The following is a 12,675-nucleotide window of genomic DNA, read 5'->3' on the forward strand; positions in this document are numbered from 1 at the left end:
CTGGAAATCTGCCTTGTGTTGAGTAGTTTCTTTAAGCCGAAAAGAAATAATTTCTGACATCTTCTGTAAGAAAACTGAATAAATCATGCCCTTAGGAGAGGCATTATTCATTTGAGGCTCTGAAGATGGATCTGGTACTAGTTCAAAATATTCTTCCAATTAATGAAGAGAGGCCTGAATAATCTGAGTCTTCATAATCAAGAATTATGATGAGTAAGAATTATGATGAGTGAATCTTTTACTATTGATTTTTGCTTTAAAGTCAAAGAAGGCGATGATTCTTGCTGAATATTTCTTTGATAAGATGTAATAGGGGATTGCGCTGAAAGCTCAGAAGCAATTTTCCTTAGAACAGGAAGAGTAGAGTCCGCCTTTGAAGTTAATGGCTTGGCTGTATCAGAAATGTACCTCTAAAAATCCTTCCATATTTTCTGGAGAAAGGCCTCGGGTAACAGAGGCACTGATTATATTGGAAGGGTTTTTCCAGATGAGGTACCAGATAGGCATTAAAATTGGTGTAGAGGTTTTACCCTTCTTGGCTGAAAACTCTGCGCTTTTTCTCTGCGCCAAAAGCTTGAGCAACAATAATCCTACTTTTAGCATGGAGTATGGTGCTGAGGACAGCTTCTATGCCGATTCATGCTAAGAATGCTTTAGAAGACAGCTTCACTGATCTATTTGATCTTTTGTTGCAGTGGGGTTTTTTTGTTGTTTTTTATTTTTATTTTACTACCAACACAAAAGAATCGTGTTTCCTCTTTTTAGAATCACTCCTTGAGGAAGAATTTGTGCCTTCTTTTCTACTAGACTGATCTTTTATGATTTGGTCTTTTTGAGGAGGAGCTTTCTATCAGAAACAGATGAGAATTCACATTTCAGCTTTATGCTCCTATGTTTAATCGCTGATGGAGACGTTTCCCATATAGACTGCAAATTGTTCAGTCATGATGGGGGCCTAAATTCTGGCTCCCCATTTTATAATAGCATTTTGCACATAATTTGAAGGGGCCTTCTATTTGATCTCGGTGACTTTCCTGACATATTGAAGCCATAAGAAGAAACTTTGGTATCTGTCTGTGTGTGTGTGTGAACATATATATTTATATATTATTTTTAGTTCAAAAAGAGAAAAATAAAAATAGGGCAAGAGAAAACAAATGATTTGGAAACATGAAAGAAAAACTGTAAAAACAGAAAATTCATCGTGGTAGCACTTTAGAGAGAGTAGAGAAAATCTCATCAGAGTGTTACAGCGGATGAAAAAAAATGAAGGGAGCCCACACAATGGTGGCAGCACAGTAACTCCCGCACATGCTCAACAGACTTTGTCTGTTGGAGCTGGAAAGAGTATTTTCCCATGTTAGATACCGTTACCTGCTTGTGTTGCTGTTTATTATTGCTTGTCTATGGAGAACTTCAGCAACTATCCAAAACCAAAAAGTGTAGTAAATAAGTTATTACAGGAGATAGTCACTCAGATGTTTAAATAGAAAAGCTATAAATATAGTCCCCTTATTTATTTTATTGGTCAGATAGATTTGAGAAAGACACTGCTTATCCGTGGCAGTAAGCAATAAGAAATAGATCTTCACTCTATGGGATCTGCCAGTAAACTTGTGACCTGAATTGGCTAGTGGCAGAGACAGCACACTGGGCTCAAGGGACTTTTGGGCTGACTCAGCATGGTAAGTCTTATGTCTTAAAAATGCCAACATGGCATGACTTAGGTTTTAAAAATGCTAGTTTCATGAAATGTCCCATAAGAGCATAAGAACATAAGAAAATGCCATACTGGGTCAGACCAAGGGTCCATCAAGCCCAGCATCCTGTTTCCAACAGTGGCCAATCCAGGCCATAAGAACCTGGCAAGTACCCAAAAACTAAGTCTATTCCATGTAACCATTGCTAATGGCAGTGGCTATTCTCTAAGTGAACTTAATAGCAGGTAATGGACTTCTCCTCCAAGAACTTATCCAATCCTTTTTTAAACACAGCTATACTAACTGCACGAACCACATTCTCTGGCAACAAATTCCAGCGTTTAATTGTGCGTTGAGTAAAAAAGAACTTTCTCCGATTAGTTTTAAATGTGCCCCATGCTAACTTCATGGAGTGTCCCCTAGTCTTTCTACTATCCGCAATCCCATAGTGTTGCTTAAAAGAGTAAATAATGGTTCCCTATTTACCTGTTCCAGACCACTCACAATTTTATAAATCTCTATCGTATCTTCTCTCAACCTGTGACATCTTTCTTCATATGGAAGCCATTCCATCCCTTTTATCATATTTGTTGCATTCTACCTTTTCCAGTTCAGCTGTCATGGTAAAAGTGTCACTGCAGGACCATAACATTGATACAGGTCTTGCAGCAATCAGTGGCTCAGCAGAGTCACACCCCTAATTCCTACCTCACCCGTCCTCTAGACTTACACAGCTGTACCGTTCACTCTTTAGATCTGTTGACAGATGGACTGCACCACCTCCGAGGTGGTGCCCTGGCCCCCGATATCTGGTGTCTGCATCTGCAAAGGAGACAGAGATTATGAGATGAACTCCTGTGAGAACCAAGCACTAGAGAATAGCTTTGTTCATGCCTATTTTCCCACCAGCGCCTTAGCTTTCTAGCCTAGTTGTAACTTGCCTGGCCTTCAAGGTTCCCTTAGCTAAAATAAAAGCATACCTCACCCCCAGCTTAGGTATCATTGCGGGAGACAGAAGGCTTTACTCACTCTGTGTTCATTCATGGCAGTTAGTACCGCTCTTCGGATTGACGATGCATGCTTATGCAACCTGGCGATAGAAAGAAAATATCCCAATAATCACAAGAACAGCAGAATACAATTTTTCAGTTTTTCTATCATTTTAAACCCACTAATATTAACATTTATTGTGGAAATTATACCTAAATCTCATACAAAGGTACAAAATGTTTACAAAAATCATGTAAAATATTTTAAGCATACAAATCCTATTAAAAACATATATATCTAAGTATAGAGAACCAATTAATTTTGCACACAAACACATCACCAAATCTAATAAAAAATGGCAAACACCGTTTAAACATTTTTAAATTAAATAGAATCCCTGTAGGGCACAAAATTCAATGTCCTCCTAGCAGCTACACCTGCTACCTAAGAGCAAGTTCTCTCTTTTCTCTACAATACCCCTCTAGTTTTTCAACCATCGTATAGGTTTGTTCACAGCTCAATGTGCTTCTTTCTTAAACAATCCGCCCGCTGTGCTCCTCTCGATTTGCTATGCCAGCTTTCTCCTTTCCCTGACACTGCAGCGTTTCAGCAACAAATGCCAATGGTCAGGGGAACGGAAGATTAAGTGACTCACTGTTTTCTTTTCAGAAGTTTTGTCCTGAGAAAACTAATGTATCAGCTTTTAGTTTTGGTGATCACTTAAGAAATGTCCCACACGATGACACTTTAGTTTACCAAGACGAACTTCTGAATAGAAAACAGTGAGTCAGTTTGGAATTTTAAGAATTTTTCATTCCCCTGATGCAGGCATTCGTTGCTGAAATGCTGCAGTGTCAGGGAAAGGAGAAAGCTGGCATAGAAAATCAAGGAGCATAGCGGGTGGATTGTTTAAGAAAGAAGCACATTGAGCTGTGAACAAAACTATATGATGGTTGAAAAACTAGAGGGGTATTGTAGAGAAAAGAGAGAACTTGCTCTTAGATAGCGGGTGTAGCTGCTAGGAGGACACTGAATTTTGTGCCCTACAGGGATTCTATTTAATTTAAAAATGTTTAAACGGTGTTTGCCATTTTTCATTAGATTTGGTGATGTGTTTGTGTGCAAAATTAATTGGTTCTCTATACTTAGATGTATAGTTTTTAATAGGATTTGTATGCTTAAAAATTTTTTACTTGATTTTTGTAAACATTTTGTACATTTGTATGAGATTTAAGTATAATTACCCCAATAAATGTTAATATTAGCAGGTATAAAATGATAAAGAGAAACTGAAGAATTGTATTTTGCTGTTCTTGTGATGTACTGGGATATTGTATGTTAGGAACAGTATAGTGGTTTTGGTGTTTTGTGGTACAAAGAAAATGCCAGAGCTGTACAAGCACTAGATTAAAATCATGTATTGTCGTGACTGCCTACTAATATCCTCAGAAGCATTTCACAAAAGCCTGCCACCTCAACCCCAGGTCAACTGGACCAGCTTATCCAAAGCTGGTTTTCCCTCCAGCACATACATGGGTTTGTAGTTCTGATTTTCTCATTGACTTCCCTAGGAAAATCAGAATTGCAAATCCATGCATGCAGTGAGGCACAATGAGGACTAGAACTGCCTGTTCAATTGACTTAGGATAAGGTGACAACCTTAGCACCCTCCTCCTATCCTGAATGACATTGTGCAGACCATGGCACTTGACTGCCTCCCATTATACCCCTTCATGTGAGAGAACTTATATGGCATGCATCTTACTTCAGATGGTCTAGCATCATACAGCTTGCCAATAGGGTGGCAGTAGGATTAGCAATATTCTTGTTAGCAATGCTTTTCCCTGTGTTTCTTGTTGCCTGGTGGAAAGATTGAAAAAACAAGGGCAGGGTGGAAGGGAAATGTGCATTACTCCACGGCAATACATTCCCTTCCCTCCCCTTTAAGGCTACGTTGCAACAGAAAAGGGGTCTCACCGTTTCGAAAACAGCATAGTCAGCTCCATAATTGGCCCCTGGCACCAGCCCAGGGCCCCCGACTAAGCCGGCACAGACATTGTTGACTATGTTCCCATAGAGGTTGGGCATCACCATGACATCAAATTGCTCGGGCCGTGAGACAAGCTGTAGAGAGAAGGAAATTAAGTTGCTTACCTGAAATTGGTGTTCTCGATGGACAGCAGGACATGTCTGTCACACCTGTCAGTAACAGCTCCTGCCTATACCAAGGATGGAAATGCTTAGCTCTTAAGTAAAAAGTGTTCTCTGCTTATCATGTGCGGTGTGGTGTGCTGCAAAAGCACAGCAATCAAATGAGGTCCTGGGTTGGCCACGGTTGAAAACAGGATACTGAGGCTTGATAAACCCTCTGTCTGACCCAGTATGGCAATTCCTATGTCTCTTCAGTCATATATATAAAAGCTAATAAAGCACTGGAAGGAAATTCCGATAACTCCAAGGGGAGGTGGGAGAGGGTGTGTAACTGACTTTTCCTGATGTTCACATCCGTTTCAGGTAAGCAATTCAATTTTCTCCATGGACAGATAGGAAAATGAGTCCCACTGGTGGAGACTCCCAAGCTGTGGGCTGTCTTGCAGTTCCACTTTCACTTACAAACCACTGAATTGGGTGTTGGTGGGAAGGAGTTATCACAAACTCGTACCAAATTATCTAATTGTTTTTCCCCATTTGTTTGGCTCCAAGTCTTGATCTCCCTGTTCAATGTAATGCATCCTTGTGCAAAGTTTATGGTTTGAATGTAAACCGAGGTAATTTGTAACTTGTTACAAGAATATCGGTATAGAAAAATGCCAAATAAATAAAATAAATAAACTACGTTTTAAAAAAATTTTAAAATAGGTTTTGCAGTACCAACTGGCTAAAGTTATTGTGGCTCCAGGTGGATGCAATAGTCTGCATAGAGTTTCAAGGAGCCATTCTGCAATAAAGGCTGATCTCAAGTGAGCCACTGAGATGGCCATAGCATGGCCCAGCAAAAATAAGCCTGCTTTCTCACAGGAAACAGAAAGATAATCTGAGTCCCAATTAGCAACAGTGCAATCCTTGGGGTCATTAAGATACAAAGAGTTGTGAAGACTTCCGGACCTCTTTGGTTCTGCTTAGGTACAAGGACACAGTTCTTTTACAGTCCAAGGCTTGCTGTGTTGCCTCAGCCCTGTATGTACGAGGCTTTGGGAAAAATTTGGGACGAATAGACTGTTTCATGTGAAATTTTGAAACTACCTTCAATAGAAATTTCAGATGACTACAAAGTACCACTTTAACTGAAAAATGCTGGGTACTGTGGATAAATCACCAAGACCTAGAGCTCACTTGTTCTGGCAGAGGCTGTTGCCACCAGGAAGACTACTTTTAAAGTGAAATACTTTAGGCTACAGCCGTGAATAGGCTTGAATGGTGGGCGCATAAGTTGAGCCACAACCTCATTGGGAACCCATGATATGATGGGGGTCTTCACAGTGGTGGTTCACATGAAGCAGGCCTCCATGTTGTGATAAGCTGCAATAGCACAGAGATGAAATCTTATGGAAATTGTCTTAAAGACCTGATTTAAACAGGTGAAATAACCAGTCAAAGAGATTTTGAACTGGACATGAGAAAGGGCAAAGATTAAAGCTGTCATGCCAACTGAAAAACACCTTCCACTTCTGGGAATAATAAGTTCTATAGACTGATTCTTGGACTGAAGAGAGCCTGGGCCACTTCCTCTGAGCAGCTAAGAGAAGAGATAACTATTCTTTCAACATCCATAAGATCAGTGCCAGTGTGACAATGGTCCTTGGCCCTGAGATATTAGGATCGGTACAGGAGGCAGATTAATTGTTCTTGAACAAAAATCTGCAGGAGCAGGGGGGAACTATTTTTCCTTGGGGCCACACCAGGGCTATTAAAATAAATGTTCCCCCAATCCTCCCTTAATGACCAGAATTTTCAATATTACAGTATTTGGAGGGGGGAATAAGAATATAGGAAGTCTGCCCCTCCTGGTAATGAAAATGCATTTTCTATCAACCTGAAGTGGAAAAGCCTTCTTGAGTAAAACTCTCAAAATTTCCTGTTGGACTTGATAGCAAACAGATCTATGTCTGGCATGCCCCACAACTGGAAGATCCTGTGAGTCACTTGATTTCTCCAGGATTAGCAATCTCCTCAGTATGTCTGCTACCACTTTCTCTATGGCTGGTAGGTAGGTCACATAGAGAAAGGCTGCATGTGATATAGCTCATTGCACATTTCTGACAGCTTCTAAATACAGTGGGTAGGAGACAGCCCTCCCTAGTTTGTTGATATAAAATATGCCTAACTGGTTATCCATTTATACAGCCAGAACTAATAGACAACAGGTGCTGGATGGCCAGGTTTAAAGCTTGCAGCTCTAGCAAATTGATAGGTGACTCTCCTTTGGGGGACAATAGGCCTTGAGTTTGGGCTCCTCACTCCCAGAGAGAAACATATGTGGTCAGAACTATCTAATGAGATGACAGGCTGGTCTCCAGCTTCCTCATGAAGAGCCAGCAAACAGACTCTGTCAGTTCTGCGGTCACCCAGACATGGTGCCACAGCTTCTGAGAGCTCTGATCCCATTGAACACATATTGTCCACTCGGACTGCCTCATGTTGGATCTCGCCACTGGCAAAACCTGGATGGTGGAAGCCATGTGGCTAAGCAACTTGTGCAAAACCCATGCCAAGAGCACCTGTCTCTTGGAGACAAATTGTACTGAAGATAAAATGTCAGTTATTTTCCCTAAGAGGAGAAAAACTTTGGCTTCCTTGAAATATGCGCTGTCACTGAAACCTGGTTCAAACAGCATGACACACCACTCATCAACCAATTACCCTTAGATACTTACGATGTTTTCTCAATCCCTAGGAAAAAGAAGAGAGGAGGCGGCATCCTCTTAGCTGTTAAAAAGGACTTACAACTATTGGCCCAAAAATGCGATCTTCCAATTCAATACGAAATTGGATTTTTCAAATCCAACACACTCCAGCTCTGTCTCATTTATACCTCCCCAGGGCTTCTAGAGAAAGACTCATCCCCTCTCATTGAATTTATTGCAAACTCACTATCCCATGATATACCTACGATTCTCCTAGGTGACTTTAATTTACACGTTGATACCTCCCCACAATCCCCGGCCTGCGAAGCTTTCATATCATCCCTTGAAGCTATGGGTTTCCATCAAATTGTGAACTCTCCCACACACAAAGCTGGCCACACACTTGATCTGATTTTTATTAACTCCCCCATCAACATCAGCAATCCACCCTCTTGCACAGCAGTTCCCTGGTCAGATCATTACTTGATCCAGACTAAACTTATTCTTCCTCAAAGTTCTACCACCGTACCACGACAGCCATTATCTTTTAAATTTCGTAAAGCCTGCTCCACTGATACCATCTCACAAGCATGCGCTGAATTAGAAAAAAAAATTGACCTCTCTTCCCCAGAAAACGCCTTCTCCACCTGGGTCAACTTTACTCTCTCCATTGCCAATGAGCATTGCCCACAAATAACAAAAACTGTAAACCCGAACCACAGAAATAGAAAACCCTGGTACAATCCGTACCTCAGAAATCTTAAAACACAACTTAGAGCTGCTGAAAGAGCCTGGCGCAAACAACAATCCCCCTCTAATAAAACAATCTACTACCAACGCATGCATGAATATAGAAATTCCATCATTCACACCAAACGTGAATACTACGCCAAAAAAATACATGGCTTGCAATACAATCCCAAGGCCCTTTTCTCTATGGTAGCTGAACTCACCTCTCCCTCCCACACACAACAAATTTCTAACTCTTCAAAAAATCGCTGCAATGAATTAGCCCAATTTTTTAAAAATAAAGTCTCCGCCATCACAACTCAATTCTCTAATAATAACTTAAATATTTGCCTACCGACTTTTAGCGCTTCAGTCTCCCTCTCCTCGTTCGACTCTTCCTCCTCCCTCGAAGTAGAAAACATACTTAAAAGGATGAAACCCTCATCGCATCCTTCTGAAACTATTCCTTCGAAACTCCTGCTTTCAATACCCAAAGTAATTGCCAAACCTCTATCAAATATCCTGAACTGCTCACTAGAACATGGCTCAGTCCCAAATTTCCTAAAACAAGCAGTAGTGAAACCACTACTCAAAAAACCCAATCTCGACCCCGCTACCTTGTCTAACTACAGACCTGTTTCTAACCTCCCCTTCCTAGCTAAAATCCTCGAGAAACTAGTCAACTCTCGTCTTTCTGATCACCTTGAACTAAACAATATCCTCCCTCCCACACTACATGGTTTCAGGAAACATCTCAGTACTGAAACCTTACTGCTCTCCCTTCATGATACTCTCATCAGAGGGACTGACTCAGGTTCCTCTTATCTGGTTGCCATGCTTGACATCTCGGCTGCGTTCGACACAGTCAACCACGATGTCCTCCTCAACATCCTCAGGAGTATTGGGATCTCCGGCAATGCCCTCTCCTGGATACAATCATATCTCCAAAATCGCTTCTTCACTGTCTTTGTGGATAATAAAGAATCTGACCCCATTAGTCTGCCTCAGGGTGTTCCCCAAGGCTCCTCCCTCTCTTCTACCCTCTTCAATATATACATGCTTCCTCTCACCACCCTGCTCACCAACCTGCACATCAAGCATTTCATTTATGCTGACGATGTGCAAATCATTTTCCCATTTTCCGACTCCCTCCAAACTGCCCTACATAACTGGGAATCCTGCCTTTCTTCCATCACCCAACTTCTTAATGACATGCATCTAGCTTTAAATCCCAAAAAAACTGAACTTTTAATCATATCTAACAAGCAACCTCTTCCAGACATTCCACCTACACACTCATCCTCCTCTTTCCCCACACAGGTTCGCAATTTAGGTGTACTTATAGATAATCACTTTACTTTTAAATCATTCATTAACTCTATCATTAAGGAATGTTATTATAAGCTTCAAACAATAAAAAAACTCAGACCTCTTCTCCATTTCATGGATTTCCGTACTGTACTTCAGTCTATTATTCTATCCAAAATAGACTATTGTAACGCACTTCTCCTTGGCATCCCCGCTTCACACACCAAGCCTTTACAACTTTTACAAAATGCTGCCGCTCGTATTCTATCAAACTCCAAAAAGAAGGACCATATCACCCCCATACTCATCTCTCTACACTGGCTCCCTATACACTCCCGAATTCTTTATAAGGCACTCTCCATCATCCACAAAAGTCTGCTACACTCCAATCTCAATTGGATCAACCCTCCACTCACCCCTCGCACCTCCAACAGACCCACCCGCACAGCTCTCCTAGGAACCCTACGTTCCCAACCTATTAATGATTTCAAACTCTCCTCCACCATAAGCAGAGCCTTCTCTCTAGCTGGTCCCACTATCTGGAACTCCTTACCTCATGACATCCGCATGGAGTCATATACACCCACTTTCAAAAAAAAAACTAAAGACCTGGCTCTTCCAGCAAGCCTACCCTACGTCACCCCCCATCACATAAACTACTTCCGAAATGGATAACCCCAATCCACACTTGTGAACTCGGCCTGAATATTGGATTACGAAATGCCTCTGATTTTGGTACCTTGAAATGTTATAATATTTATGTTTATATTTATTTATATATATATATATATATACATATATATAGGTTATAGTATGTAAATCAATACCCCCCTCCAATGTATTTCTTCCTTGGTTTTTGTTAAGGGCTATGCCCTAAAGTTAACTGTATTTATCTGTTCCTTGTAAGGGCTTCGCCCATAAAGTTCATGTTTTACTGTGAACCGATGCGATGTGCAAACGGACATCGGTATATAAGAGACATTAAATAAATAAATAAATAAATAAATAAATCTAAACATAACTCATCAAACTTGATTCGCAAGGAGGGGCCGAGATTGGATTTTTGATACCTCACAATGAATCATAGGTATTCTAGCCATTGGCTCGCTATCCTCAGAAACTGGTGTGCTAAAGGACAGGACTCTCCTTTGATTAGGCAGTCAACCAAGTAAGGAAAATAGTGGATACGACTGCACTTCAGATGTGCTGCCACCATTTCAAGGCACTTGGTGAAAACTCTGAAAGGGAAACACCCTGTATTGGAGGTGGTGCTGGCCCACCACAGATCTGAGAAAACGCCTGTGAGCCTGAGGTATCATTACATGGGTATACATGTCTTAGTTCCGCAGCAGGAATAGGATTCCAGCTAGTGGGACCATTTTGAACTTCTCCTCTGCAGTGAAATTTATTGAGGGCTTGGTGGCCCAGAATGGGCAGGCAGCCTCATGGGCAGCCTCATGGGCAAATTTCGCCGCAAGAGATATATCGGGCAGCCGCATGGAAGTCTTTGCACACCTTTGCTAGACATTACAGATTGGACGTTCAGGCCCCAGGTTCGGGGGTGGGGGTTGGTGAAGGTGTGAGCTGAGCGGGACTCTCAGAAGGCACGTACCATGAAAATTCAGGAGGAATTCCTATCTCCCAGCAACCTACAGTTGCCAGAGTCATAAAAAAGCCTAAATCATCTTAAACCTCCAGATAAAGATCCTCTTACTCTTTGGAATCTAAACATAGCTCTTGCTCGGTCATGAAATATCCTATTGAGCCTTTAGCAAAAACAGACGTAAATTTCCTTTCTTAGAAGCTTTTGGTTTTGGTAGCTGTAACTTCTGATGACAAGGGAGTAAGTTACAAATGCTCACCTCATATTCTCCACAACAGGGTACTTTTGACAACTCATCTTAAATTTCTACCAAATGTGGGCTCTCAATTTCACTTAAAATAATCCATAATATTGCCAAAGTTTTTTCCAAGACCACACACAAATAAAGGTGTGCAGGCTCTTCTAAGTAGAAGAGCCTAACTGTCTGTTTGGAAAGAACAAAGTCCTAAAGGAAATCCTCTTAGCTATTCATCTTCTTCAATGCAGTCAAACAAGGGTTTTCAGGCATAAAAGTAACTCTTTCCACTTATATTTCTGATTGCATCTCTTTATTGCTACCCTCAGTTGGGACAACAGTTTCAAAGTAAGGGAAAGCACATCAAGTCCGAGCTACTGCAACCTCCTTAGCTTCTCTCTGACTGTTTCTACAGAAGATATTTGCAAGGCTGTCACCTGGTCTTCTATCCATATCTTCAATTTATTTATTTATTTAGTATTTTTTTTATACCGGCATTCGCGATAGGTATCACATCATGCTGGTTTACATTTAACAAGGGGTGTAAAATGAAAAGATATAATAAAACTTTAACAGGTGCGGAGCGAAAACGTTGCAGTTACAATAAAACAGGGATGTACACAACCGGGAGCAGAAGAAGAAAAAAAGAGCGACAGGAATTTAACAGAAAGAGCAATTATTTACAATGTAATGGCATTTACAATGTTATTGTTTAAAGCGTTGTGGTAATGTCTGAGAGTAAATTGACTGTGAGTTAAGGTTCAGTTGGGGTCTGGAAAGGCTTTCTTAAATAACACACGTTTTGAGCCTTTTCCTGAAGGTTAGTAGGCAGGGTTCCTGTTGCAGATCCGATGGGATGGAGTTCCATAGAGGTGGTCCTGCTGTGGAGAAGGCCCGGTCTCTGAAGGTTATATGATGAGAGGTTTTGGCGTGTGGCACATGTAGTGATTCTCTATAAGACTCTCTGATGGGTCTGGAGGAGGTATGTTTTCTGAAAGGGTTTGTAGGCTGAGCGGAGCATGGTGATGGATAGCTTTGTAGATTATTGCTTGCAGAACTGTTCTGTAGTCATGAAAGTGGAAGAGTGGCTTTATTCTTTTTAGGACTTGCAGTTTATGAAAGCAGTCCTTAGTTGTCTGGTTGATAAATGATTTCAATGCTCATTACTGCCTAGAAAATGCTTTACATCAAGACAGCAGTTTTGATCAGGCAGTTCTTTAAAAAATGTATAATTCCTTCAATTCTCCCGCCAAATCTTCATCAAAC

At 41.0% G+C, this 12,675-nt stretch overlaps 1 protein-coding gene across 2 annotated transcripts in view; it reads right to left on the minus strand.

The window, feature by feature from the left end:
• Positions 1–12,675, minus strand: part of IDH3G (isocitrate dehydrogenase (NAD(+)) 3 gamma) — a 72,171-nt gene that overhangs the window by 24,641 nt on the left and 34,855 nt on the right. For both annotated transcript variants that reach the window (XM_029609446.1, XM_029609436.1), the window contains exons 10-13: positions 4,668–4,814; positions 4,456–4,550; positions 2,730–2,790; positions 2,431–2,522 (exon numbers count right to left, since the gene is read on the minus strand). In XM_029609446.1, coding sequence (XP_029465306.1) covers positions 2,451–2,522; positions 2,730–2,790; positions 4,456–4,550; positions 4,668–4,814 — 375 coding nt within the window. In that variant the 3' untranslated portion in view covers positions 2,431–2,450. The remainder of the gene's footprint in view (positions 1–2,430; positions 2,523–2,729; positions 2,791–4,455; positions 4,551–4,667; positions 4,815–12,675) is intronic.

The sequence above is a fragment of the Rhinatrema bivittatum genome, chromosome 1, assembly GCF_901001135.1.
Source record: "Rhinatrema bivittatum chromosome 1, aRhiBiv1.1, whole genome shotgun sequence".
Taxonomy (NCBI): domain Eukaryota; kingdom Metazoa; phylum Chordata; class Amphibia; order Gymnophiona; family Rhinatrematidae; genus Rhinatrema; species Rhinatrema bivittatum.